At 56.1% G+C, this 25,833-nt stretch overlaps 1 protein-coding gene across 1 annotated transcript in view; it reads left to right on the top strand.

Annotated features, from left to right (window-relative positions):
- The window catches only part of KIAA0930, a 40,497-nt gene extending 14,917 nt beyond the window's left edge, over positions 1-25,580 (top strand). Inside the window, exons 2-10 of the mRNA XM_082635015.1 lie at positions 12,715-12,866; positions 16,746-16,871; positions 16,972-17,049; positions 17,357-17,458; positions 18,713-18,853; positions 19,424-19,618; positions 22,385-22,547; positions 23,693-23,851; positions 24,208-25,580. Coding sequence (XP_082491141.1) covers positions 12,715-12,866; positions 16,746-16,871; positions 16,972-17,049; positions 17,357-17,458; positions 18,713-18,853; positions 19,424-19,618; positions 22,385-22,547; positions 23,693-23,851; positions 24,208-24,248 — 1,157 coding nt within the window. The 3' untranslated portion in view covers positions 24,249-25,580. The remainder of the gene's footprint in view (positions 1-12,714; positions 12,867-16,745; positions 16,872-16,971; positions 17,050-17,356; positions 17,459-18,712; positions 18,854-19,423; positions 19,619-22,384; positions 22,548-23,692; positions 23,852-24,207) is intronic.
- The last annotated feature ends 253 nt before the right edge of the window (positions 25,581-25,833 follow it).

Raw genomic sequence — 25,833 nt, 5'->3', positions numbered from 1 at the left:
GGCCCTTGGCCCAGGTGGCCCTTGGACGGGCTGGGCATCGGGCATCTACAGGCCGTGGGTCATTCCCTTGCCCCTTCCTTCTCCCCACAGCAGAGACTCTGTCTCAAACCCTTCAGGGGTCCCCGGTCCTCTGAGGCTAAACACAAAGCCCCCAACCCAGCCAGGAGGCCCTGTGAGGTCACGTCCTCTACAGCTCGGGCTCCCACGTGGCATCCTGGCTTCTGGACCCTTTCCCTGTCTCGGCCTCACCAGGAGGACCTTGGATGCTGTTCCCACCCCCCCACCAGGAAACTCCCCTCCTCAGGGCACGCTCCCTGATGCCCCAACGAGGCGCAGCGCCCGTCGTGCAGGCTCAGGGAACACAGCCTGCCCTCCCGACCCTCACGAGGCAGCGTCCTGCTTGTCTGTGTGAGTTGTTGATAAATCCTCCTCCCCCTCAGCGCCAGGTAGGCAGGGTCCGTGCTAGATTCTGCTCCCCATCCCGCCCAGCACTGAGCACCCAGCCTTGAATGGTGGCACTCCGTAAATGCTTGCTTCAGCTTAAGCAAGATGTGGATGGCTGGGTTCAAGTACCAGCTGCAGCCGAGGTGAGGATGGTAGGTGGTTAGCACAGCGCCTGGCACACGGTGAGTCCTTGGTGCTGTTTAGATGCACAGCGTATTATTAATACACTACCAAATGTTTGAAAAACAGGAAAAAGTTGTAATTCCACCACTCTCAACACTAACCACTATGGGCGTTTGGGTTCAACTTCCTTTCAGCCTTTCTTCTTAGGCATTTTTTTAAAAAAAGCAATCTCCTTCCTTCAAGCATTATGTACAATTTTTGTGGCCTGCTCTTTGTTTTTTGCTGTTCTTTTTTTTTTTAGCTTTCTATCATAAGCATTTTCCCAAGCAACTTTATTGTGATTAAAAATGTTTGTTACTCTTGGAATAGGTAAACATGGTCAGGGCACAAAATTCAGATGTCTGAGAAGAGTCATAGAGAAAAGGCCAAGACGCCTTTCTCCTCCCTGGCCTGTCTCCAGAGGCCGTGGTAACACTGGCAATGATGTAAATAACACTTTGCTGACCCTGGGCCCCTGCTCAGTGGCAGCCTGGTTGGGCTCCGAGGGTATCAACTAATTAAAAACTCCGAACAGCCCCGAGGGTTGGGTTCCATTATCCCAGTGCCCCAGCCTCTCACCCCACAAGCACTTGGGTCATTATGAACAATTCACTTTTATATGAAAAGCCTCTAATATTGTTAGCTCCTCATATTTTCCCTTGCTTCATTTACCCTAGAGATCTTTCCTTAGCGGTACAGATAGAGCTGCTTCAATCCGTGTTTGAAAGCTACACGGTATCCTATTCTGTGAATGATCTCTCACTTATTCAGTGACTTTCCTGTTGATGGGACCATTCCAGTACTTTGTAAGCAGTGCTGTAGGAATTACAGAATTTTACACGGGCGGGTGGAAGACTGTCGGAAAAACCCCTCAGGGGAGGAACTGCTGGGTCAAAGGGAGAGGCAGCTGTGGTTTTGTTGCCCAGCTCTCTCCTTACAGATTTCATCAGTTTATTATCCTGCGGCCTGATGTGAAGTCCCCATTTCTCCACACCCTCTTCAGCGTGGAATGTTGTCAGATGTTTTGATTTTTTCACATCTGATAGGTGAAAAATAGAAGTTTTCAGTTTTCATTTACATATCTCTAATTGTGTGAAGCTGAGCATACTTTCCTGTCTTAGAAGACATTTATATCTTCCTTTGCCTTTCTGTCCTGTTTCATTTTATTATGCAGTATATGAAACTTATTTGTTAAGAAAATTCACCCTCATTTAAGAGTTCCAGTGATTTTTTCCAGTGTGGTGTTTGTTTTTGCCTTTGTTTATGTTGTGTGGGTTTTTTTTTCCTATGGAAATTTTTTATGTTGTTTGATTTATCTATCATTCTTTTCATTTTTCTTTATTTTTTGTCTTTTCTTGTTTTTTTTTTTCAATATCATTCTTTTCTTTGAAAGCCTTTGTGTTCTACTCAGAAAGGCTTTCCCCTTTCTGAGAGAATTAAAAAAGTCACTCAAGGTTTATTTGATTTTCTTATGATTTTACTTTTGGCATCAGAAGTTCTTCTTTTTTTGGAATTGGTTTTGACATGACCAGGGGCCCAACCTTACTCTTTTTCCTCAGCTGGCCAGTTGTTCCAAGAGCAACAGTTGAAGAACTGTCTTCATCCTACTGATTGGAAGGATGAATATTTATATAAACTAAGTTATCATGTATTTTCATTCTGCTTTTGTACTTTGTATTCTGTTCTATTGATCTAATTGTGTACCAGTACCACCTTGCTTTCATTAATCCCTCGGTTCATTTCATTTATTCACTTAATTAGCCAATACTTATTGTTTCCTATAGGCCAAATACTATTCTAGGAGCTAGGTGTACAGCAGTGAACAAAACGATCAAAGAGGCAAAATGCTCTGTGAAAAGAGATCTGTTCTAGTAAGGCAGGTGCCGGCACACGATGGCCCCAGGCCACCTCCAGCCTGCTGCCTCTTTTGGTAAATAAACTTTGATGGGGACATAGCCATGCCCATTTCTTTATGTATCGCTGTGGGTGATTTTGTAGTTGAGACAGGACCGTGTGGTCTGCAGAGCCTAAACTATTTTCTGTCTGGACTTAACAGAAAAAGTTTGCTGGCTCCTGAACTCAGGAAAGACTGAGAGCAAAGAAGATAAGTAAAAAATATACGATGCTATAGATTGATAGGTGCTATGGAGAAAAATAAAGCAGGAAGTGGGGTAGGGACTGTTGGGGTGGATTTACAATTTTAAACAGGGTGGTTTGGGGAGGCCTCCCTGAGAAGGTAGGTGTTTGAGAAAGGAGCCAAGGGGAGGTGAGGACGTCAGCCTCATGGAGGATTGAGAGCAGGGGCGTGGCCAGAGCTGATTCAAGCATGGGGACCAGTTAGGGAGCTGGGCAGGAATAGAGGCGGGAGATGGTGGTGCTTGGCCCTGGTGCCAGAGTGGTTTGTGAGAAGTGGTTGGATTCCAGGTACATTGAAAGGTAGAATCAGTGAAACGATGCAGAGATGAAGTCAGAGAGTTCTGCAGGAAAGCAAAAAACAAAACCAAAGAACAATGGTAGAATTTAACAAATCTGTAACTTAACATATCTGTCCAAGTAAGAGAGGACTGAAAACTTTGCGCTGGAGACAGCTTCTGGTGAGACAGTAGCTAGAGGTGATGTGGGATTAAGGGAGGGTTTTTGGTTTGTTTCCTTAAAGTTGGGTGACTCTTGAGTTCTTTCTTAGGGTTAGAAGTGAAGAAACTAATCCATGGTAGCTTAGACAAAAAGAAATTTATTAAAATAACCAACAAAGGGGCTTCCCTGGCAGTCTAGTGGTTAAGAATCTGCTTTCCAGTGCAGGGGACGCGGGTTCGATCCCTGGTCGGGGAACTAAGATCCCACAAGCCGCGGGGCAGCTAAGCCCACGCGCCGCAACTACTGAGCTCACGCGCCTCAACTAGAGCCCGTGTGCTGTAAACTACAGAGCCCACGCGCTCTGGAACTCGCGCACCACAACTACAGAGCCTACGCGCCCTGGAGCCTGCACGCCACAACTAGAGAAGAGAAAACCCACACACCACAACTAGTGAGAAGCCCGTGCACCACAACAAAGAGCCCGCATGCTGCAACGAAAGATCCCGCATGACTCAACAAAGATCCTGTGTGCTTCAACTAAGACCCAATGTAGCCAAAACTAAATAAGATAAATAATTTAAAAATTTTTTTTAATTTAAAAAAATTTAAAAAATAACCAACAAGGACCTACTATATAGCACAGGGAACTATACTCAGTATTAGTAATAACCTATAAAGGAAAAGAATCTGAAAAAGAATATATACACATATATATGTACATGTATATATAACGGAATTACTTTGCTGTACACCTGAAACTACCTCAGTAAAAAAATTTGTAAATTTTTTACAAATTTGTAAAATCAACTATACTTCAATAAAAAAATTTTTTTTAAATAAACAAAATTTTTGGCTAACAATCTGTAGAAGAGTTGAAAACTAAAGCCTCCAGAAGACTAGGGATGCCCAATACTAAGGACTTGAGGGGCCCCGCTGTCTCCATCTCCTATCTCCGCTCTCTCTGGCCCTTTTCCGGCCTTCAAGTCGACCTCGTCCACGTGGCAGGACAGGCAGCCAACAGTCTGTGGGTTTTTTGTTTGCAACACGGAAGGGTTGTGTAGTTTGTGTTGATGGTGACATGAGGATTTCGCTTTCTAGTATGTTTTAATATCTGATAAGAATCATGATCCCACATCACTCTGAATTTTCCTGGCTGTTCTTATGTTAAAACATTCTCTTGGCATTTTCTATTGGGTCATGTTAAATTAATAGATCAAATTAGGTAGAATTGCTCCCTCTGTGATTTGAATATTATTATTATGCTTGCCATGGTGATCTGTGATCAGTGATTTCTGACGTCACTACTGTAAAAAGACTTGCTGAAGACTTGCTGAAGACTTGCTGAAGACTCAGATGCATATGCCTACATCTAGGGCCTTGGAAAGAATATGAGTGGCAGGGTTTGAGCCCCAGATGCTATCGAGCCACTGGATTCCCAAGCTTCAGTTGCCTTATTTTTAAACCAAAGACTGAGGTTTTAAACTAAACTGAGGTTATCCCCACCTCATCAAGTTGCCGTGAAGGGGTAACAGGTGAAAGGGCTTTCTAAACTGTAGAGTGCAGGGCAAATGTGAGCCGTCATCCCTGTCAGTGCTGTTGAGCTGTTGGCACGATTACATCCCCCATTCAGTGTCACGCAGAATGAGGTAGAGAATCTGTGGCCGGGTGGTTGTAGAGCACGGAGCTGGGCGTGGGAGGCACGGGTTCTTGTCCTCACACAGCTGCGTGCCTTCTTCCATGCGTCCCCAGAGTCACTAGTCTATAAAGGGCTCTCCCAGTTCTGAAGTTCAAAGCTGGTAACTTGTGAAAGCAGGTCACTCACTGCAGGCAGGGGAGGCGGCTGGATCCCCGTCGTCCCATTTGGAGCTGGCAGATACCAGTTTTTCTGATACAGCCCATCCTCATTATTCACGGATTCTGTATTACAGATTTACCTACTCAACAGAAATTTATCCGTAACCTCGAAGTCGTCAGTACCTCTGGTGCTTTTGTGGTTAATCGCAGACGTGTGCAGAGTGGTGGGAAACTCTGAGTCACCCGAGGTAGGTGCACGGTCCCAGCTGAGGTTGAGCAAGGTGACACCTCGCCTCCTTGTTTCAACTCATCATTTTTGTGGTCTATTTAGTGCCATGTATTTGCATTTTTGTGCTTTTTGGTGGTGATTCTGCTGTTTAAAGTGGCCCCAAGCGTAAAGCTGAAGGGCTGTGCAGTCTCAAGCAAGAGAAGGCTGTGATGGGCCTTATGGAGAATATACATGTTAGATAAGCTTCGTTCAGGCACAAGTTATAGAGCTGGTGTCTTGGAGTTCAATGTTAATGACCCAACTATATATTAAATAAGGTGTCTTTAAACAGAAACACACGTAAAACAAGGTTATACCTATTGGTTGGTCGACGAAAATGTAACCAGAGACTTGCAGGAACTCGACCCTGTATTTCCCTAGGAGCAGTGGTTCCGTATTTGCTAAGTCAGTGTTTGTGGCTACTTTATAGAACATAGCTACCATGGATTATGAGAACAGATTGCAAGGACCACGGCCCAGCGGGGAGCAGCCTGGGGGCATGGAGCTGTCCGTGGTGCTGCCCCAGTGAGTGGCTCAGTTTCTGGGGCTGCATCTCTCTCATAAGTCTGTCATCCACTGGATTCAGGGGTCCGGAAACTTGCTGCCCCTGTGGCCAGATGGCAGGGGGACAGGGAAGGGGAGAGTCCTGGAGATGAGGGAGCTCTCTGTTGGACTGGCGGCTCCCAGGGTTTATGACCCAGGGGATTTCTTGCTGGACAGGTCTTAGGAAAAGCTGCTACTGATTTCACAGGCCACACGAGGGTCCAGTTACCCCTCATGTGTCTGTTCACACAGTTACTGTACCACGTAGTTTAGGGACACTGGCAGGTTTGGGATCCATGACCTCATCTGAGCGAGCCATGCTGCCGACAGAGACACACAAAGCAGCAGTGCCGAGGGTCCCCGCAAACGTACATGTGGACAGAACTTTACAGCTTACAAAGGACTTTCGTATTGGCCTCTCCCCCCGCCCCCCGTCCTCACTGTTGGTTCTGAGAGGGTGGCAGGTTAGACCCCTCTGACAGATGGACTTACTGGGATCCAGAGGGGTGCCGTGGCCACCTGGCTGGGGGGAGGAGAGTCAGGACCTGAACTCAGATATGTTTGGCTGTAGATCCGCACACTGTCTCCCTGACCTTGACCATTCCTAGCTTTTGGACTTGGCTTGTCTCCTATCCCACCCTCCTCTCCTCCCTCTGAAGATGGGGAGTCCCTTCTCTATCCCCCTCCTCTCACTTTAATGAGCCTTATGACATTCATCAGAAGTCGTACATTCATGAGAAAAAGTGATATCATCTTACTATTAAAAATATTAAAAGTAAAAAAAAAGAAAACAAAACATATTTCATGTGCGGTTGAGCAGCTCCCGCCTTTCGGGCATGTGACGTATGTAGTTGTGGTCAGTGTGTGTGCAGCCTGAGCTTCTGCTTTTTCACCAAACGTTGTATTACACGCATTTCCATGTACCTACTTGTCTTCGTAGGCGTCCTTTTAAAAGCTTGACGGAGATTAGGTTTAGTACATACAGCATAATCTACCTAGATTAAATGTCAATAATTACAGAATATTATTTTCTTTTTTCCTTCCTTATTATTATGATTATTGTTGTTATATTATTTGCTCTCATTAATACAGAGGGAATGTCTGTGCATAAGGCATTTATTTACTTTACTCCTATTTTTTCTTTTCCATAAGATAGATTCATAGAAGCAGAAAAATGCTCATTTGCTTTTCACAAAGGATATAGTGATTTTTGTTCTCTAGCCAAGTGTGAGAGTTCCCAGTTCAATATACTCTTGCCAGCTTTGGCTGTCGTAACTTTTTATCAACTTTATTGGAGTATAATTTATGTAAAATAAACTGTGTCCACGTAAAGTAGGTAATTGGATGAGTTTTGATGGTTGTGAAAGCACCACCAGAAACAGAACGTTTTGGGGCAACTACCAGTCTGCTTTCTGTCACTATAGTTTTACCTTTTCTGAAGCGTCATGTGAATGCGGGCTTTCAGTGTGTAGCTTTTCTCATGCCTGACTTCTTTCACTCAGCATGATGATTTTGAGATTTATCCTTAGTGCAGTGTGGATCAGCAGTTTGTTCTTACCGCCAGTAACATTGAGTGGCTATGTCATGTTTCACGTGTACCTTCTCCTGGTTTCCAGTTTGGGTTTACTAGGAACAAAGTGTCTGTGAACACTTGTATACCAGTGTCTGTGCCAGACACATGCTTCATTTCTCTTGGGCAAGTACCTGGGAATGGCTGAATCACTGGTAAATATGTGTTTAACTTTGTAGAATCTGCCAGCTTTCCTAAGTGGTTTTTTTTTTTCTTTTTGCACTCTTCTTTTTTTAAAATTTATTTATTTATTGTTTTTGGCTGTGTTGTGTCTTCGTTGCTGCGTGCAGGCTTTCTCTCGTAGCAGCGAGCGGGGGCTACTCTTCCTTGTGGTGTGTGGGCTTCTCATTGCGGTGGCTTCTCTTGTTGCAGAGCACGGGCTCTAGGCATGTGGGCTTCAATAGTTGTGGCACACGGGCTTCAGTAGTTGTGGCACGTGGACTCAGTAGTTGTGGCTCGTGGGCTCTAGAGCGCAGACTCAGTAGTTGTGGCACACGGGCTTAGTTGCTCCGCGGCATGTGGGATCTTCCCGGACCAGGGCTTGAACCCATATCCCCTGCGCTGGCAGGCAGATTCTTAACCACTGCACCACCAGGGAAGCCCCTAAGTGGTATTTTTAAAATACCAAATTTGCCTTCTTAAAAATGACAACTTGGGAAGGGCTTCCCTGGTGGCGCCGTGGTTGAGAGTCCGCCTGCCGATGCAGGGGACATGGGTTTGTGCCCCGGTCTGGGAAGAGCCCACATGCCGCAGAGCGGCTGGGCCCGTGAGCCATGGCCACTGAGCCTGCGCGTCCGGAGCCTGTGCTCCGCAACGGGAGAGGCCACAACGGTGAGAGGCCCGCGTACCGCAAAAAAAAAAGACAATTTGGGGAATTCCCTGGTGGTCCAGTGGTTAAGACTTCATGCTTTCACTGCCGAAGTCCTGGATTCGATCCCTGGTTGGGGAACAAAGATCCTGAAGGCTGTGGGGCGTGGCCAAAAAAAAAAAAAAGGACAACTTGTTCTTTCAATGTGAATTTTTAATTACTAGTGAGATTTATATTTTCCCACATTTTTGTTAAGTGGTTATGTTTCCTTTTTGGCAGTTACCTGTTTTGGTGTTTTACCCATTTATCTATTGGGCTCTTATGCATTTTCTTTCATAACTTGCTATGATGTGAATTCTTTATTTTCTTTGTTTATTTATTTATTTAGGCTGCATTGGGTCTTCGTTGCTGCATGGGCTTTTCTCTAGCTGCAGCGAGCAGGGGCTACTCTTCGTTGCGGTCCGTGGGCTTCTCATTGCAGTGGCTTCTCTTGTTGCAGAGCACGGGCTCTAGGCACGTGAGCTTCAGTAGTTGTGGCACACGGGCTCTAGAGCGCAGGCTCAGTAGTTGTGGTGTGTGGGCTTAGCTGCTCCGCGGCATGTGGGATCTTCCCGGACCAGGGCTCAAACCTGTGTCCCCTGCATTGGCAGGTGGATTCTTAACCACTGCGCCACCAGGGAAGCCCCGTGAATTCTTTATTACATGGAAATTAGTTATTTATTGTAAATTTCCCTCCCCTGGTTTTCATGTTCCTTTTGATTTCAGCCATGCTTCTCTTGGGCAAAAGGGGAATTTTGAGTGCTCGGGATCGGGGGCAGCTCTTGACCTTTGCGATTTCTCTTCTGGCTTTAAACTGGGTGTCCTGGGCGTGGCCATGGTTTGTTCCGCCAGCGTCTCTGGGTGTGGTGCCCACAGCTGGTCCTGGCGATGGTTCTGGCAGGCCTCTCCCCACCTCATGGGTGAGAGAGGCAGGTGCGTGGGGTTTCCCTGAGAGAGTAGAGTTTCTTCCTCCTGAGTTTGTCATTGGTACTGAAGTAATTACGCTAATGATAACATCTGTGTGGTGTCCACAGCTGACAGCGAACGTCTAGCCCCCCTGTTCCTTTCGGAGCGTGTTGGCGCTGGGTCTCCCAACCCGCACCTGCCGGGCACGCAGGGGCTGCAGGTGCTCAGGAAGGCGGGATTGGGGTGGGCCCTGTCTGGATGCCCAGGGGTCTTCTTAGCACATGTGACAGGCCCACCTACCTGTGGAGCCATTGCTTTGAGCCCTGGGCAAGCTAAGTGAGGGGGCTACAGCCCTTGTGTCGTGTGGTGTTTGGGGCGTCTTCGGAAGATCTTTCTAAGTCAGAGCCCTTGTGACTGAAATAAAGTGGCAAGTCCACGCCCTGTGTCCTGCGTGGGGCACCCAGGCCTCAGGTGGACAGTGGCTGGGCCACGTCCCTGCTGTGGTCACCTGGGCAAGTCACCCACCTCACTGAACCTGCTTCCTGTTAACTTGGGACAACCCATTTATTCACACAGCATTTATTGAGTGCCTGCTGTGTGCCTGGCTCTGCTCTGGGCACTGAAATCTGATGGTCATCCACACAAGTCCCTCCTCCTGAGATGCTTTCATGCAGTGGGGGACAGACAGCAAACAGATATGAAAGACCAGTGGTGATGACGGCAGTAAAACAAGGTGATGTGACAGGGAAGCCCCTTGGGCCACATTTAATGTGTCCAGAGAGGCTCTCTGAAGAGGTGAGAGTCGTCTAAGCTGCAGCTGGAATGACAGGAAGGAGACGCCTGTGCAAAGGCACCGGGGCAGAGAATCAGAGGGGGAGGAGGCTAGCAGGGCTGGTGAGCAGCGCGGGGAGGGGCTGTCATGGAGAGCTTTCTCAGAACTTTGGCTTTTATTCCGAATTCCCTGGGAAGGTTCTAAGGGGGGCAGGGAACAATCTTTAAATAAAGATCCTGTGGCTGTGGTGTGGAGGGCAGACTGTCAGATGGGAATGGAAGGGGCAACCAGTGCATTCTAGGGGTGATGGCACCAGCCTGGGTGGGGGCCTGGCAGTGAGGGGGACTTGCTGATGGCCACGTGGACTGGAAGCTTACGGGGGGTGGGCTGGTCCCCTCTGACAGGTTGTTTGGGAGTAGCCCGTCGGGGGTGGGGGGCAGCTGGCCCGGAGTGACCTTCGGGCTGGGCCCCAGCAGCCCCTGTGTGAGCTGAGCCTTCGTGTTAGGAAGAAGTACTAGCAGGCAGTCTGCTTCAGACTCTTGGGACCTGCAGACTCCCTCACTGACCGGGCCGGATGAGCTGTGAAGAAAGTGATTTTTCAGCATTTGAAGCAGGGACACAGGACCCCTCGTGTGGCCCCCACTGGGCCAGGCCTGGCGGCACGTGGAATCCTAGAGAATGCAGTGGCATGTACTTTGTGCCACGTCCAGCACTCCACTCCTGCATGCAAACCCGGCATCCTCCCCCAACCCCAGAACCCCTCCCTCATCGCGCTCCCAGGGTTGCCAGCTGCCTGCTAAGCTCTTTGCATTCATTATCTGGGCCCAGCGTTTTCCAAGAATGTCAACGTGGGGGTCTGACAGGTCTGAGGACTTGGCGGTTTCTAACTCTGTGATCTTGGCCTCCTTTTTAACCTCTTGAGAGTCAGCTGCTTCTGTGAAACGGGGCAGTAGTCATAACAGAATGCAGGCAGAGTTCAGTGAGATGATCTGCATAGCTCTACCTGGTGCTCACTCAACATGGCAAATGTGTAACAAATCGTAGCCATCTGGGTGCCCGAGGTACCACCAGGCTCCTTCTGCTTGCAGGATAAAAGGAGAGTGCCGCCCGAGGGGGGCAGCGCTTGACCCTGAGTGATGCTGATGGTGAGCTTGTACTTTACTGTGGCAGGTGGTGGGGATTGGAGACCTGACCCACTGCTTGTCACTTGTGTATCCCCCGCGGGACCAGGAAGCAGTCGGCGTGGGCAGTCTTTGAGCATTTCGCCTGATAGGCCTTCTGCTGGGCTTTGGGCTGAGAGTAAACAAAGTCACGGGAGAGTTCCTGTTTTGTTCGTAATAACACAGCCCCTTTGCTTAATTTTGTCGGGATCTGTAGGGGCATGAATGGGGGTGTGGCAGGAATGTCCGGGCGGTGATGCAGAATGGTGCGGACAGCAACGACGTTCCACCTGGTGCCTCTGCCGGCTTGGGGATGCGGCGGTCAGCCCTGCGGCCTCTCCCAGCCTTTGCCGCCAAGGCTGACGGGTGGCCTTTGTCTTAATCAGGCTCGCTGACCTGGACGCCTGACTGATGAGGCGCCTTCTGTTTCCCTCACGTGGGAGCCAGGCAGGGCGTTGGAGTGGGCGGGCTGCAGACTGCCCGTGGCAGCCCTGCACAGGGCAGAGGGCAGGAGCTGGTGTGGAGCCTGGGTCTCTGGTCATGGGTTTTCTGCCTGCGGCTCAGTCTTCCAGAGCCTGATGGCTGACTCCCCGGAGGAGGGGGCATGGGCTGCAAGTCAGGGGGCCTGGCCAGTCCCTGTACCGCCTGTGAGGACAGGGGAGAGCCCCGCATCAGCGGCCCCCAGTTTCCCGCCTCCGAGGTTGGGTTAGGTCAGGTCCTTCCAGCACCCAAGTGCGAGGGCTCAGTCACGGTGGTAAAGTAGTTTCTGGAGAAGAGAAAGAAACCAGGAGCAATTTAATATCTTGGGTTTCTAAGAAACAGCTCTGCAGCATATCTTGGAATTTTGTCGGATCTGTCTAGACACCCGCCTTTGTGGGTCCCGCTCTGTGCCAGGCGCGGGCTCTCCACGCCCATGGTCTCCGTCTGTGTTCACCCCCAGAAACCTGGGGGTCAGAGAGGCTGCGTTGCTTGCCCGCTGTCACGTGGCAAATGCAGAGCTGGAGTGGAAACTCAGTCCTTCCTACCAGAGCCTGTGGGCTTTTTCTCCTTGTGTGGGAAAGAGTCCCATAAAGATTTATCATAAAGAAATCCTGTTTGTAATAAAAAGAAGAGTCAGTCAGTCTGGCATGCCAAAAGGCTCCGCGGTGCCAGGGTCAGGGTAGGGTGGACGTCCTCCCTGCTTCCTGCCTGCAGCTGAGAGTGGTTGGCAAAGGGGCAGCTGCTCCTTTAAGTCGGATTCTCCGTGGGAGCTGCCGCAGCCTGGGGTGGGGATGGGGGAGGGAGGTGCCTGCCTGACAGACCTCCCCTCCTGAGCCCTTCCGGCGCCCAGCCAGACAGCCTGCCCATGACGTTCCCTCTGATTCCGTCCTTCCTTCCCCATCGAAGCTGCTGATTCATCCACAGGCTGGAGTCCACTGTGCCATGGGGCGGGGGGGTCTCGGGCCACCGCTGGGTGGAGGAAGTGGGCCTCCTGGGAGGTGGCCTTGAGCCTCTTTGGGTGCCCCATGGTGGGGTGTGAGGGAAAAGGGGGCTCTGAACATCACAGAGCCCTGGCTGCTTTCTGACCAGAAACACAGGTCGGGGGCGGGGTGGGGGACAGGGCCCGGCCAAGGTCACAGGGCTGGGGCCAGGTTGACCCGTCCTTCCTCACTCCTCTCTGGCCTCTCTGTGCAGGGTGCTTCAAGGATGACCGCATCGTCTTCTGGACTTGGATGTTCTCTACCTACTTCATGGAGAAGTGGGCCCCGCGGCAGGACGACATGCTCTTCTACGTGCGCCGGAAGCGGGCGTACGTGGGCAGCGAGGGCACCGTCAACGGGCGGAAGGTGAGTGGCCCCTCGGGGCCCAGCCAAGCCTCCCTGGAGGTCTGCTCTTGGTGTGAGAGAGGGGCTTCTCTGCAGTCCTTGTGCGAGTCAAGAGGGGAACGTGGTGTTCATTTAGCACCTGCCAGGCGCCAGGAACCGTGCGGGGATGGCCACACACGCGTCCGGTGGCGGGATGCGCTGGGCTTGTGTCGATAGACATCATTATTAATCTTCACCACGACCCTGGAAAGCAGCGATTATTATCACTGTAGTACCTTGGAGGAAACACGGACAGAGGCTGGGGGATTTGGCCAGCATCTCATAATTAGTAAATAGGTGGGGGAGCAAAGATTTTGACCCCAGCGGGCTGGGGTCCCCCCTGGCTGCGGGCAGTTGAGCCGGCTTGGTGATGATGCTGGTGCCTACCAGTCCCTGAGCCCTCACCACGCACCCGACACGGTGCTGAGCTCTCTGCCTCCCGATCTCGTTGTGTCTTCCCAGCGACTCAGCAGGGCAGGGGTTATTATCCCCTTTTTACAGAAGAGGAAGCCGAGGGCTCATGGTGAAATGAGTCGCCTCAGGTGTTTATCTGCTAAGTTTGTGCAGAGCTGTTGATCGAACAGACTTTGCATGTTTTTCAGAAGCTTTATTTAGTATTTTGTAAAATGTTTAAGCAACCTGTATGCCAAACATGGAAACACATTGCTTCCCTTTAAATACACAGAAACAGGAGGGCCGTGGAGGCAGGTCTTTGCAGCGTGCCCACCGCAGGGCCTGCAGCCCTGGGCTGGGGCTTGTCACCTGGGGCTGTGCCCTCCCTGCCATGTGCCTGCTCTTTGAGCCTGACGCGTAACGGGTTTTCTGCAGATGGACAGGCCTGGTGCCCTCTGCAAAGGAGGCATGGTGGCTTGCATGCCAGCGGCCATATGGCTGGTCTGGCCGGGCTGCGTGTCATGCGGGAAGGCCCAGGGGTGGGCCAGGGTCCTCTGGTGTCCATCTGGTGTCTGCAGCAGCTGGCTGTGTGGCCGTGTTGTCACTGGGGCCAGTGGGCACTGGGACCCTGAAGTGCATCGCGTGGAGCCAACACAGTGTGGCAACTGTAGTGACCAGAGGGAGGGGAGTGGTCAGCAGAGGCCACCTGGGTGAGGTGAGTCTTGAAGGGAAGGAAAAGGTGCTCCGCAGCAGAGGGGCCGATGGCCAAGCTGTGGGCCTGAGCACGTGGCAGCCCTGTGCGTGCAGGTGGTTGCCGTGCAGGTGGTTGCCGGTGGTCTGTGCGGCTGGGTGTAGAAAGGTGGAACCCGGCACGTCAGGTGGGCGGGGCCAGATCACGTGGGCACTGAGGGTCATACCCAGGAATTTAGGTTTTATCCTCAGAGCCCTGGGAAACCACTGAGCCCGATAAACCGAGGAAGGGGACATGGTCAGAGTTCCATGTGGCAGGCTCTGGAGCATAGGTGGGGGAAGGGCTGGGGGGCGTCAGAGTAGAAGTGAGGATCTGCCATGCTGAGCCAAGCCGGGCGGAGGGAGGTGTGTGGGGGAGGGGTCAGCTCCGAGGAAGGCCCAGGAAGGGGGCTTAACTAGCAGGGCTTCAGGTGATTGAATGTAGGGCGGAGGGAAGACTCGGCCTGGCTGCCAGGCCTCTGGCTTGGGCCCGGGGTGAGTCTGGAGGGGACACAGGAGGAGGGCAGGTATTGGATGGATTGAGTCGCAGGTGCCTGTTGGACATCCAGATGGCAGTGTCTTCCAGGCAGTGGGTTTCCTGTCTGAAACTGAGCAGAGAGGTCAGGGAGGAGCTACAGATTTGGGTCCATGGGCATCAAGATGGCATGGGAAGAGGAGGGAGCCTCGGGGGAGTAACAGAGAGGCCTAGGACAGAGCCCTGAGCCAGCCTGACATGGGGGGTACCAGCTGGAGACCTTGAGCAACTGGCTGGAGAGGTGGAGGGCCCCAGAAGTGGGCTGGCGTGGGGATGCAGGACGAAAGGAGTCGGGCCATTGGATCTGGTGACCAGAGGCTGTGGCACAGGCCTTGCCTGCACAACCTTGGTGCTGGGTGGGACCCGAGCCACACTCAGTGTGGGCAGGGGGAGCCCTGGGAGGGATGGAGGGGTGGAATTTGGGGGCAGGTATTGGTGGAGAGGTCCTGAGCTGAGCGCCTTCGGGAGCCTGGCGCAAGGTCCCCGGTCACCACACCTGCCCTTCCGGTCCAGCATCGTCTCCCCCGACTGGCCTTGTAACCTAGTCCAGTCAGCTCCTCTCTAGGGCTCAGCCTCTCCTGGAAAAGGGGGCCGGGTTAAGGCCATCCCATCGCATACACCTGGGGGGCCAGAGGTTTGGGCGATGTGACCACACGAGTCCCCTGGCAGAGGGTGGTGGGAGTCTTGGGAGCCTCGGAGCCGGCGACTGCCGTGATGGGCACGCTCTCCTCTGTCCTCGGCATAGCTCCGGGGTGCAGGCACTGCTCCCTCCTTGGTTCGCCAGTGAGGAGACTGGAGCCAGGGAGCCTCCGCCTGAGGGCAAACAGCTGGAAGGCAGCAGGGCTGTGGGCTCCGACTTCTGTCCCCCACCTCTCCGGCCTGTTGGCGTCTGCTGGGGTTCAGATTGCAGATGATGTGTTTTGTTTTGCAAAATCTTGGTGTTTTCTCAAAGGCAGGGAGACCAGAGGCTCCAGTAAGGACTGTACATCTGAGACTCAGCTGTGCCTTGGATTTCGGTGCCTGGAGAGGCCCCGGCTCTAGTCAGGGAGGGTTTTCTTAGCCCGACTTGGCCTTGAATTCTCTAGGCGGGCAGGCGGGAACAGGGAAAGGTCAGGTCTGCGTGTTCCCAGAGTGGCCGGGCAGGGAGGCGAAAGGAATGGGCAGACGAAGGTCTCTTTCTCGTGGGGAAAGAGCCCTGGACTCAGGACTGAGGAGTTTGGAGCAAGAGGCCCGGGGCCATGTGCGAGCTCTCCTGAAGGCTGGGGGGTGTTGAGGTCGGGGAGGAGCCTGAGTCCATGGGAGCGTGTGGCAGTCTAGCTGTTCATGTGCTGGAATGTTCCATCGAACACCTGCCATGAGTTCTCAAACTTGGCCTGGTCCTCAGGGAGCGCGCAGTCTGTTGGGACGGACAGACAGCGTGGCCAGTGGCACGTGGAGCCGTCGGTGCTGTGATGGTGGGAAGAGTGCGGGTGTCTGGGGACCCACAAAGAGGAGGAGGTGACATCTGGCCGGAATGTTGTAGGACAGAGAGAGGGGACGGCAGTGGACTGAGGACATTTGTGTGGAGGGACCGGCACACGCAGAGCGGGAGGGGCGTGTCAGGCGCACATACGATGGCGCCCTGCCGGGGTGGGCCATGTCACATCTGCTGGTAGAGTTTGGAAGGCAGCCTGCGGGCAGCGATGTGGGGCGACCCCACAGGCCTGGGGGTGCGAGGTGGGCAGGGAGGGGGAGTGGGGCGACCACACAGCCGTTCCCAGGCAGCTTCTCTGCCCGCACTGCTCAAAAGAACAGAAAGGCAAGCCCCTGGCAGGCGTGCTGCGGGCCCTACCGCAGCGCCTGCGCGCTGCGGGTTCTCTGCGGCAAGCCCGGGCTGCCTCCAGCCCCCTCCTCGTCCTACAGCCTAGCGGTACCCGGTCACCATAGCAACCCCAGGGCTGCCTGCGCTAGGCCAGTGGTGGAGGGTGGATGGGTGGACGGGCCGCCTGTAGGCGAGGTGAGGAGAGCAGCGTGGGCGGCACAGGATGCTGGGACCCCCCCACCCGCTGCAGGGCCTGAGGGACAACCTTGGAGGCTGAGTTCTCGGTGAACTCTGGGTCGCATAGCTAGAGAGCCCACGTCTGCGTTACCACCTGGCGGGTGCAGTGGTGAGGGAGAAGACGCCCCCGTGGGGCGGGGACTCACCTCTGCCCTGGGCCTCGCAGCTGGCCGAGGCCGAGCCCGAGGTGGAGGTGGAGGTGTACCGGCGGGCCTCCAAGAAGCTGCCGGGCCTCGGAGACCCCGACATCGACTGGGAGGAGAGCGTCTGCCTGAACCTCATCCTGCAGAAGGTACAGGGGCGCCTCGGGGCAGGGCTCCAGGAGGGGGGCTGTCAGAAGGCCCCGAGGGACAGCACACCACTCCACACCCCCGTCCTGCGCTCTCTTCCAGCTGGACTACATGGTGACCTGTGCTGTGTGCACACGAGCTGATGGGGGGGACATCCACATCCATAAGAAGAAATCCCAGGTGAGCCCTCTGGCCGCCCCGTGTTTATTCTGGGAGGCAAGTCCTCCCCCTCCCTTCCCTGCCCTGAGGTGAGCATCTGGCTCCAGAAATCCATTCAGCCCTCGGGGGCCTATGTCCTGCTCAGGAGCACTGACCCAGTCATCCCAGACGGCTTCTTCCCAGTGGCAACCTTGAGCGTGGCCTGGCTCTGGGCAGTGTGACCGCAGTGACCTGCGCCTTGGGCAGCACACTCCACCCCACCGAGTGGCTCCGGGTCTGGGTGCAGGGCCGGGGCCACACTCAGTCCTCTGCGTCTCCTTTCTTTCAGCAAGTGTTCGCATCCCCCAGTAAACATCCCATGGACAGCAAAGGGGAGGAATCCAAGATCAGCTACCCCAACATCTTCTTCATGATCGACAGCTTCGAGGAGGTGGGCTCTGTCTCCCCCTAGTTCCCCCTCATCAGGGAATACGAGGAAATAGGAGACGCTTTTCCCTCAGGCCTCACACGCCTTCAGAAAGGCGGTGGGCGCTGGGCTGGGCTCCTGCTCTTCCTGCTGTTTGACTCGGGGCAAGTGAGTTCACCTGGCTCAGAGCCTCGGTTTTCTCATCTGTAAAATGGGCACCAGGGTTGAATGATCAAAGAGCTCATGAAAAATGGGAGCAGGCGCCGTAAACGCCTACAGAGAGTGCTTCCCAGGCAGGAGGAATCATTGTTATGGCCCTTGAACGCTGAATCAGGGCCTCCACACCTTGGGATCCTAGGATGTCCAAGATGGCTAGGGCTCTAGAAGTCATGTGGACCAAGCTTCTATTTTAAGGTTGGGAAAACTGGGGCCCAAGGCAGGTGACTCGACTGGGAAATGTGGGGTGCCAGGAACCCAGCTGCGTCCCACTTGCGACCCTGCCAGCTCCTGTCCAGCCACCCTCCCCTGTCGAGGCCCTGGCAGCGGTGCCGGCACCCACCGGAGTGGGTCGGGGCCCTGGGAGGACCCAGGAAGAAGGGGGCCTGTGTTTCAGGGCTCTTCTTGATTGGATTGGTATGTTGAGGCATCTCAGGCTCACACGGCTCATCCGTGGCAGAGCTGAGATTTGAACCTCAGTCTGTATGACCTCAGAGCTCGGCCTGTACACCGGCCCCCGGGAGCGGTGACTCGAGCAGGGGCGGGGTGCGGAGTCCCCCACGGGCCACCCCGGCGGTTGGGCAGTCCGTCCGTCGGGCGCCTGAGCTGGTGCCTGCACGCGAACCGTGAAGCTCGGGGCGGGTGGGCCGAGCGCCCACAGCCGGGGTGGAGGAGATCCTAGAAAGCAGGCCAGACGGTCCCCGTGGACCGTTTAACTCCCTGGCGTGAGGAAGAGTGATGGGGACAGTGTCCTTCCGGTGGCCATGGCGGGTGCGTCCTTTTCCGGTCCCAGAGTCACTGTTATCAACCCCACCCCCTTGTAGACGCTGTCCCCGCCCCGCGGCAGCCTGTCCGCCTTCTTGTGCTGGTCTTGGTGGAGCCGCGGGGGGCCTTGAGCAAATACCCTGACGTCTGTGGCTCAGCGTTCCCACCTGCAAAGTGGGAGTTCCTGAGCAGTTCGCCCTGGGCCAGTGAGAGGGTGCTGGGCCGGGAGCCGGGCTGCGGCTGGGGGGTGGCAACTGGCGGGTGATGAACCCGTCTCTGCCTCGCGCCCCACCCCAGGTGTTCAGCGACATGACCGTGGGTGAAGGAGAGATGGTCTGTGTGGAGCTGGTGGCCAGTGACAAAACCAACACGTTCCAAGGGGTCATCTTTCAGGGCTCCATCCGCTACGAGGCGCTCAAGAAGGTGTACGACAACCGCGTGAGTGCAGGGCGGGCCCAGGGCCCAGGGGCGGGCACCCCCCAGGCCCCCTTCTGCCCTCGCCCGGCTCGGAGCTGTACCTGCCCCTCCTCGGAGCGCTCGCAGCCCCCCGGAGCCCCCTTAGGCGGCTGTGTTGTGCTCTCTACAGCACGTCTCGGCCCAGTCCGGCCCCTGAGGGAAGACCCTCCTGGATTGGCCCCTGCTTGACTGAACTGAGGGGAAAGGAGTCCAGGTGGACGGGCCGCTCTCCCGCAGCTGAGCACTGTCCCGAGGACGTCTTCTCTCTGGAGCCTGGGAGGAAGGGACAGGGCAGGTGGTCTCAGGTCCCACTGGGCTGGGGCTCTCTTCCCAGCCTGTGCTGGCCCTGCGTGGGGCATGGTCATCGGGCTGAGAAGGGCATCAGCCAGGGATCCCTAGCGCCCCGACACTGCCCAGCCTTGTGGGCGAGTCCGGGTCAGCCAGGGCTCGGTCCCCCTGGAGGTGGGCTGGCAGTCCTCAGGGGCTGCTCGTGCCCCCAGGGAGAGGGCATCCCTACCTGCCTGACTCAGGCCCTCTCCCACCCGTCCACAGGTGAGTGTGGCTGCCCGCATGGCACAGAAGATGTCCTTTGGCTTCTACAAGTACAACAACATGGAGTTTGTGCGCATGAAGGGGCCACAGGGCAAGGGCCACGCTGAGATGGCGGTCAGCCGTGTGTCCACTGGTGACACGTCCCCCTGTGGGACCGAAGAGGACTCCAGCCCGGCTTCGCCCATGCATGAGCGGGTAAGTGCTGTGCAGCTCGGGGAGGGGCCTCCCGTCCCTCAGATCTGCTTCCCACTGTCTCCCTGATCCTTACAGCCCCCAGTGAGGTAGGTGTCATCATCCCCAGCCTTCTGGGGAGGAGGCCGAGGTTCAGAGAGGGCAAGTGACTTGCCCAGGGTCGCACAGCAGGTTAGTGCCTGGGCCCTGAGCTGCCGCTGCAGCGGGGCTCAGTCTCCAGGGTCCTGGCGCCTGCCTCAGTGGACCTGCTGGGCGAGTGTGGGCACGTGACCTGCCTTCCCAGAGGGTGAGCCAGGGATGATGAGGAGCGAGCCTCCCCTCCTGCCCCAGCGGGATCAGCCAGAGGGCGCAGAGGCCCTGGGGCCGCCCAGCTCTTCTCTCTGCCCCGGCCACTTGTTTACAAGGTGGTGTGCACCTGAGCTGCTGGGAGGCCGCCAGCAGCCCCGGGTGGGCCTGAGCTTCCCTGTCTGCGGGCCTGGGGACCCAGGCTTGCCTGATTTACTTGCCCCGTCCCAGGTCACATGGCTCTCGTGTGACAGCACTGAGCCTTTGAGCCCTGCTCTTTCTAGGCCACTGTCCTTCCCCAGGGGTGGGAAGCTGAGGTCAGTGGCAGCTTTATTCGTAGAGCCTCCAGGGGGTCCCAGGGCTCAGGCAGGGGAAAGTCTCCAGCCCGCTGGCTGCTTTGCCCCAGTTGGGTCTTCAGAGGGGGCCGCTCGGAGCTGGGTGTCTTGGATGAAGACAGGGCACTGGGGGCACCTCCGGGAGAGGGGCTGCTGGGGGGCTGGAATCCAGGTGCTGCCGCTTGCGTGAACTGGGACAGGTCTCTTCTCCTGAGCCTCAGTTTGCTCATCCAGAAATGGGGTGAAAACACCTGCGTCCCGAGGTGCTGGGGGCTCAGAGGAGCCGCTGAGCATCAGACGGGGCCCTCAGGTCACAGCCACCATGGGGCCGGCTGCTGGTCTGCCTGGGAAAATGGCTCCCGGGAGTGTAAGTCGTGCATCACTGCTGGCGCGCCCGAGAGGGGGGAGCGCACACGTGAAATACTTTTAATTCTGTAAAATTACGTTCACCTTGCACATCTCCAGGTAGTCAGATGGCGGTTTTCCTTCTTTGTATGTCTTTTTTTTGCTTTGAAGTTTCTGCAATGAATGTGTTTTATAAGCAGAACAGAAACAATAAATGCTCTTTTTTGTGATGATGGGTGAGAATTCCAGGCAGGGGCCTCTGTTGTCTTGGGAATAGAGGTGGTTTACAGTTGAGATAAGGAGGCTTATTCTTCCCCTTGGTCCTAAATTGCCCACTGAGGCCCTAACGAATGTGTATGTGAAACCCCTTGTAAAGACGTGGCCTGGGCTTGGGCTGGACAAACCTGGGTGCCCATTCCAGCCACTTGTTTGCCGAATGACCACAGATAGGTTACTAGACCTGCCTGAGCCTTGATTTTCCATCTGTCAAATGGGGGTGATGATCTTTCTCGCTCAGGGTGGCTGCGGGGGTGAAGGAGACGGTGCCTGGGAAAGTCCCTGGCCCATAGTAGCAGGGAGGCCTGGGGTCAAGGGGAGGGGCTTGCCAGGGTCACGCAGCTGTCAGTGGCAGGCCCTGACCACCCAGGACTGCACGGGCCCCCTCCCACCTCTGTGCTCACTGTCGCTTGTCCCCTCCCTTTTCCAGAGGGGTCGTTTGTAACCAGTGCATGACAAATGCAGACTCTGTGTGTATTGTGGTTTCTGGTGTTTGTTTTTTATCTTTTAAAAACCTTCCCTGGCTTGTGGGAGGACCGTCTGGAGCCCAGCGGCCGCCGGGACTCTGGTGGATGTCGGAGCCGTGACGAGGAGGCTGATGGGGCTCCCGAAGTCTCAGTCCCAGCTCGTCTTGTTCCTCAGATTCTTGTTTGCATGGGGAGGAGGGAGGAGATGGGCCACGTTCCCTCTGCCTGGAACGCCCTTCCCCCCCTTCTTCACCTAGCGAACTCCTACTCGTCCTTCAAGACCCAGCTCGAGCGGCATCTCCTCCGGGAAGCCTTTCCTGATTTCCCAGGCTGTTGATTCCTTTTGCCTCTGTGCTCCCCTGTATCCTGTGCTTCCCTTTTTCTGTCTCAGCAACCAACATTCGGTCTGTGGTTGTCACTTTTGGGTCTCTTGCCCCCAGCAGACTGTGAGCTCCTTGAGGGCAGGGACCACTGTCACGTGCCTGTTTGTCCTTAGTGCTGCCCTGAGTGGGTGTGGAGAATGGGTGGTGACTGGCAGTGTGGCTGGAAGAGAGGAGAGGAGGAGATGGAAGCATGGACCGCTTGGCCACTGCACGTCTATGAAAGGATGCTGGGAGAGAGGGGGGATGGGACATAGTAGCCAAAAGAAGAAATCAGGGTGAAGAGCATGGCCTTAGGGGCAGAAGACCTGGGTTGCAACCCGGTGTGGTCACCATCCTGCTGGGTGACCTCGGGCACGTCAGGGTCGCTGTCCCGCCTTAGTTTCTTCTGTGTCAGATGGGCTGATGCCGGTTACCGTTGTGGGAGGGCTGGGAAGTTTCGGTGCCGTGGCGGGTGCTTGAGCTGCGTCAGCGGCCAGACTTGCTTTGGGCTCTGACGACCCTCTGACCGGCGTTTGAGGCCCACAGGAGGGCAGCCCGGTCCCTCCTGGGGCAGCGCTGGCGGCCAGCGCCTGCCGGGCCCGGGCAGGGCGGGTGTCCTCGTCGTCTGAGGCGGGAGGTGGGTGGGCGCTGGGACCCCGGGTCAGTGGGCCGCTCTGGTGACTCGCCCCTTGTTCCCAGGTGACCTCCTTCAGCACTCCCCCAACGCCCGAGCGCAACCACCGGCCCGCCTTCTTCTCCCCGTCCCTCAGGAGGAAGGTGCCCCGCAACCGGATGGCGGAGATGAAGAAGTCTCACTCGGCCAACGACAGCGAGGAACTCTTCCGGGAGGATGACGGGGGAGGTGACGCTGCCCCTCCCCGAGCTGCTGCCTTCCCCCCTCCACAGTTAGAGGGCCAGCCGTCCCGGGCGGGGATGGAGCCGTGGACAGACAGACAGAGGCCCACCGAGAGGCGCCCCCAGCCCGGCACTCTCAGCGCTCAGCGTGCGAGGCACGGCTGGCAGTCTGCACTGATTTCAGGGGTTCAGAGCCTTCCCGACATCACTGGTCTGCCTGTTCTGCCGAGCGGGTGGGGGAAACGCCTGCCGGGTGAGGGGAGCGCCGTGGTCCGCGTGCACATGCTGTCACCTCCCTCCCTGGCTTTTCTTCTCAGGTCACTCTGGAACCCCGGGTGGGGGCGGTCCTTCAGGGTCTCTCCTTGCTCCGTGCGGTCCCCTCAGGGCTCCCCTGCCCTCCTCCCCGAGCCCGCGGGCCTGTCTGGCGGCCTGCTGGGCGTCTCGGCCCGGGTGTCGCAGAGGCCCTGGTTCTCAGCCACTCAGTGTGCAGTGTCTCCCGGCCGGCCTGCGCCTTCCCGCTGCTCTCTTTGTGCACGTGGGCCCCGCCGTCAGCCAGCGGGGCGGCGGGTCTGTGTTCGTCAGAAGAGCAGCGGGAAGCCATCCGGAGGAGCTGGGCTGTGGCGTCGAACGGTCCTGACCGGCAGGACCCAGAGGCAGAGGGCCTGCTGGACGAGACCCTGGCCGGGGCCAGGAGACGCCAGCACCGGCCTCGACCTGCTCTTGAGTGAGCTTGGGCGAGTGCCTTCCTTACCTCGGCTCACTTGCAGACCAGCAGGAAAGCACTCGCGGCCCCAGCCTGCCTTCCTGGGTGACCCGTAGATTGGCTGATGGTGACAGGTCATCCCAGCCTCACCCCCATGGCCTCCCAGTGACAGACAGTACCAGAGGGGAGCAGCAAAGTGACACAGTGTGGCGATGGGCCAGACCCCACAGAGGAGACTCTCCAGGACAGAGAAGGGGGTGTCAGGGAGGGCTCAGAGGGGTGGGCCCTGAGGGGTAGGATCGGGCTGGATAGGCAGGAAGGGGCGCTGGGTGTCGCACGCCGGAGCGATGGGGCGCCCAGCAGAGGGTCGAACTGGGCCAGGGAGGCGCCACCTGGAATGGGAGGTGTTCTCCCCGCCGCCTGGGCCTGACCGGCCTTCTCCCCTCCAGCCGACCTGCACAATGCCACCAACCTGCGGTCTCGGTCCCTGTCCGGCACGGGGCGCTCCCTGGTCGGGTCCTGGCTGAAGCTGAACAGAACAGACGGGAATTTCCTTCTTTATGCACATTTAACCTACGTCACTTTGCCGCTGCACCGGATTTTAACAGGTAATTTTGACTTTGCGTGGGACCTCTGGGAAAACCATGGCCCCTGAAGGTGTCCCCTTGGGCCGTGCCCTGGCGCCCACCCCGTTAGTCGAGGGGGAGGCGGAGCTCTCGCTGACGGGCCGCAGGGCGGTGCCGGGCAGTGGCTCCAGAGTCCCCGTGTGAGCCCCGTTCCCCATGGCCTCGCCAGGCGGTGCAGCTGCTCCAAGCCCATTCGTTCCCCGTCTGCACGGAGGGTGGTCACAGCACTGCAGTTCCCCGAGGGTTGGAAGAGAAAATGCCCGTGAACAACGTGGCGCGCTTCCTTCATAAATGGAGCACTGGGGGTGTGACCGCCCACGTCTTCCCCGCCACCCTAGACATCCTGGAAGTACGGCAGAAGCCCATCCTGATGACCTAACCGTGTGCGGAGCCCACGCGGAGCCTCCAGCCCTGCCTGGGAGTGCTGCCAAGTGCCTACCTGTCCACCGCCACTGGGGTCTTCCGGGACCACCCAGCGCCGCAGCCGGAGCCAGGCGGGACCACTCGACTCCCGGGGCCAGGGCCAGCTCCACCAACACCAGCCCAAACTGAAGTGCCTCGTTCTCCTCCCCGCTGGCTCTGCTCCTGCCCACCCACCCGGCACCCTCAGCCCGTCTCTGGAGAACCCTCTGCACCCAAAGAGGACCAGAGATGCCAAGAGGCTTAGGAGAGAGAGCAGCGGAGCAGCCAGCATCCAGAGAGGGTCCAGCTCTACGGACCCGATGTACGCATCCCGACAGGCGGCAGGCAGAGACCACTGGCTGGGGGCACGCGGTGTGTCGGACTGTCAGCACTTAAGGGAACAGTGGTTTCAGATTTTGTGACACTGTACCGATGACCTTCAGCATCCAAGTTAGTCCCGATCGTCTGTCCTCCCTCGTTTACTCCTGGTTGTAGATGGGTTTCCACGGGGAGCGGGGAACACGGCTGTCTGATGGTTTTGCCCTGGGCTGGGAATGCCTCACCCCGTGCCCGGTTCCAGACAGGCCCCCATCCTGCCAGAATGGCCTTTGCTTCCAGCCAAAGAGCATCACCAACACACACACCTCCAGCTTGGAGACAGCCACCCCGTCTGCGCCTCAGCTGGCGTGGCCTGCGGAATTTGGATTCTGAGGGCAGGAGGGAGGGCTTGGTAGCCAGACAGGAGAAGGGTGGGGTCCCTGCCAAAGGGCGAGGAGGGGTCTGCGTTCTCCCAGGAAGGTTCCAGGCAGAACCTCCGTCCTCTGGGGCCAGGGGAGGGGATAGGGTGTTTCATCTTCCCTGGTTTCCTAGAGCTTATTTCCTTTGAATGGGCGTGCTGGTCCCATTTCTCAGACCAGTCACTGAGGCAAAGGGGAACTGGCTTCCACGTGGCTTGTCAGGCCTCGTTCCAGCTTGAAGGGTTTCCACCTATGGTGACACATTGCGCTCTTCTCAAAACCGCGAGCCCCCTCGAGAACAGAAGCCTTTCCCCTGCCCAAGGGAATAAGTCGTCAGCTGGGTCTTTGCTGCTCTGTTTTGCTTGCGTCCTCAGGAGTGTTTGAAGGGTTCCTGGTGTACTAGGGTTAGAGATACTCTGGGGGAGAAGAGGGAGAGGAGGAGGGGCTCGTTTTCCCGTCCGTTTCCATTCTGCGCGTTCTAAGGGTTTGCGCTGGGCTCCGGGAACCGGGGACTACTTTGGGGCTTCTCCAGATTTTGTATGCTGTTATTAAAAGCGAGCTACTGCATTTCATTCTGCCTCAGTTTGCCCACTTGTCGATGGGGCTGATACCACCTACCTCACTGCAGTCTCCAGGGTTCTGGTGCACGACCGGGTCAGGGCGAGATGGCCAGCCCTCCTGCATAGCTCAGCTCAGGTCAGGTGGCAGACCATCGGGACGCTTACCCCACCCCACACCCCGGTCACCAGGCTGGGGAGGTGAGCGGTGGGGTCGGGGCGAACGTTCTTGCGTTCTCTGACAGCGCCTGGCTCGTGCTCGGCTGCA

This window comes from Mesoplodon mirus (assembly GCF_964341445.2).
Source record: "Mesoplodon mirus genome assembly, chromosome: 11".
Lineage (NCBI taxonomy): Eukaryota > Metazoa > Chordata > Mammalia > Artiodactyla > Ziphiidae > Mesoplodon > Mesoplodon mirus.
Note: the sequence above shows the minus strand (reverse complement) of the source record. Positions and strands in the feature narration are given on the sequence as shown.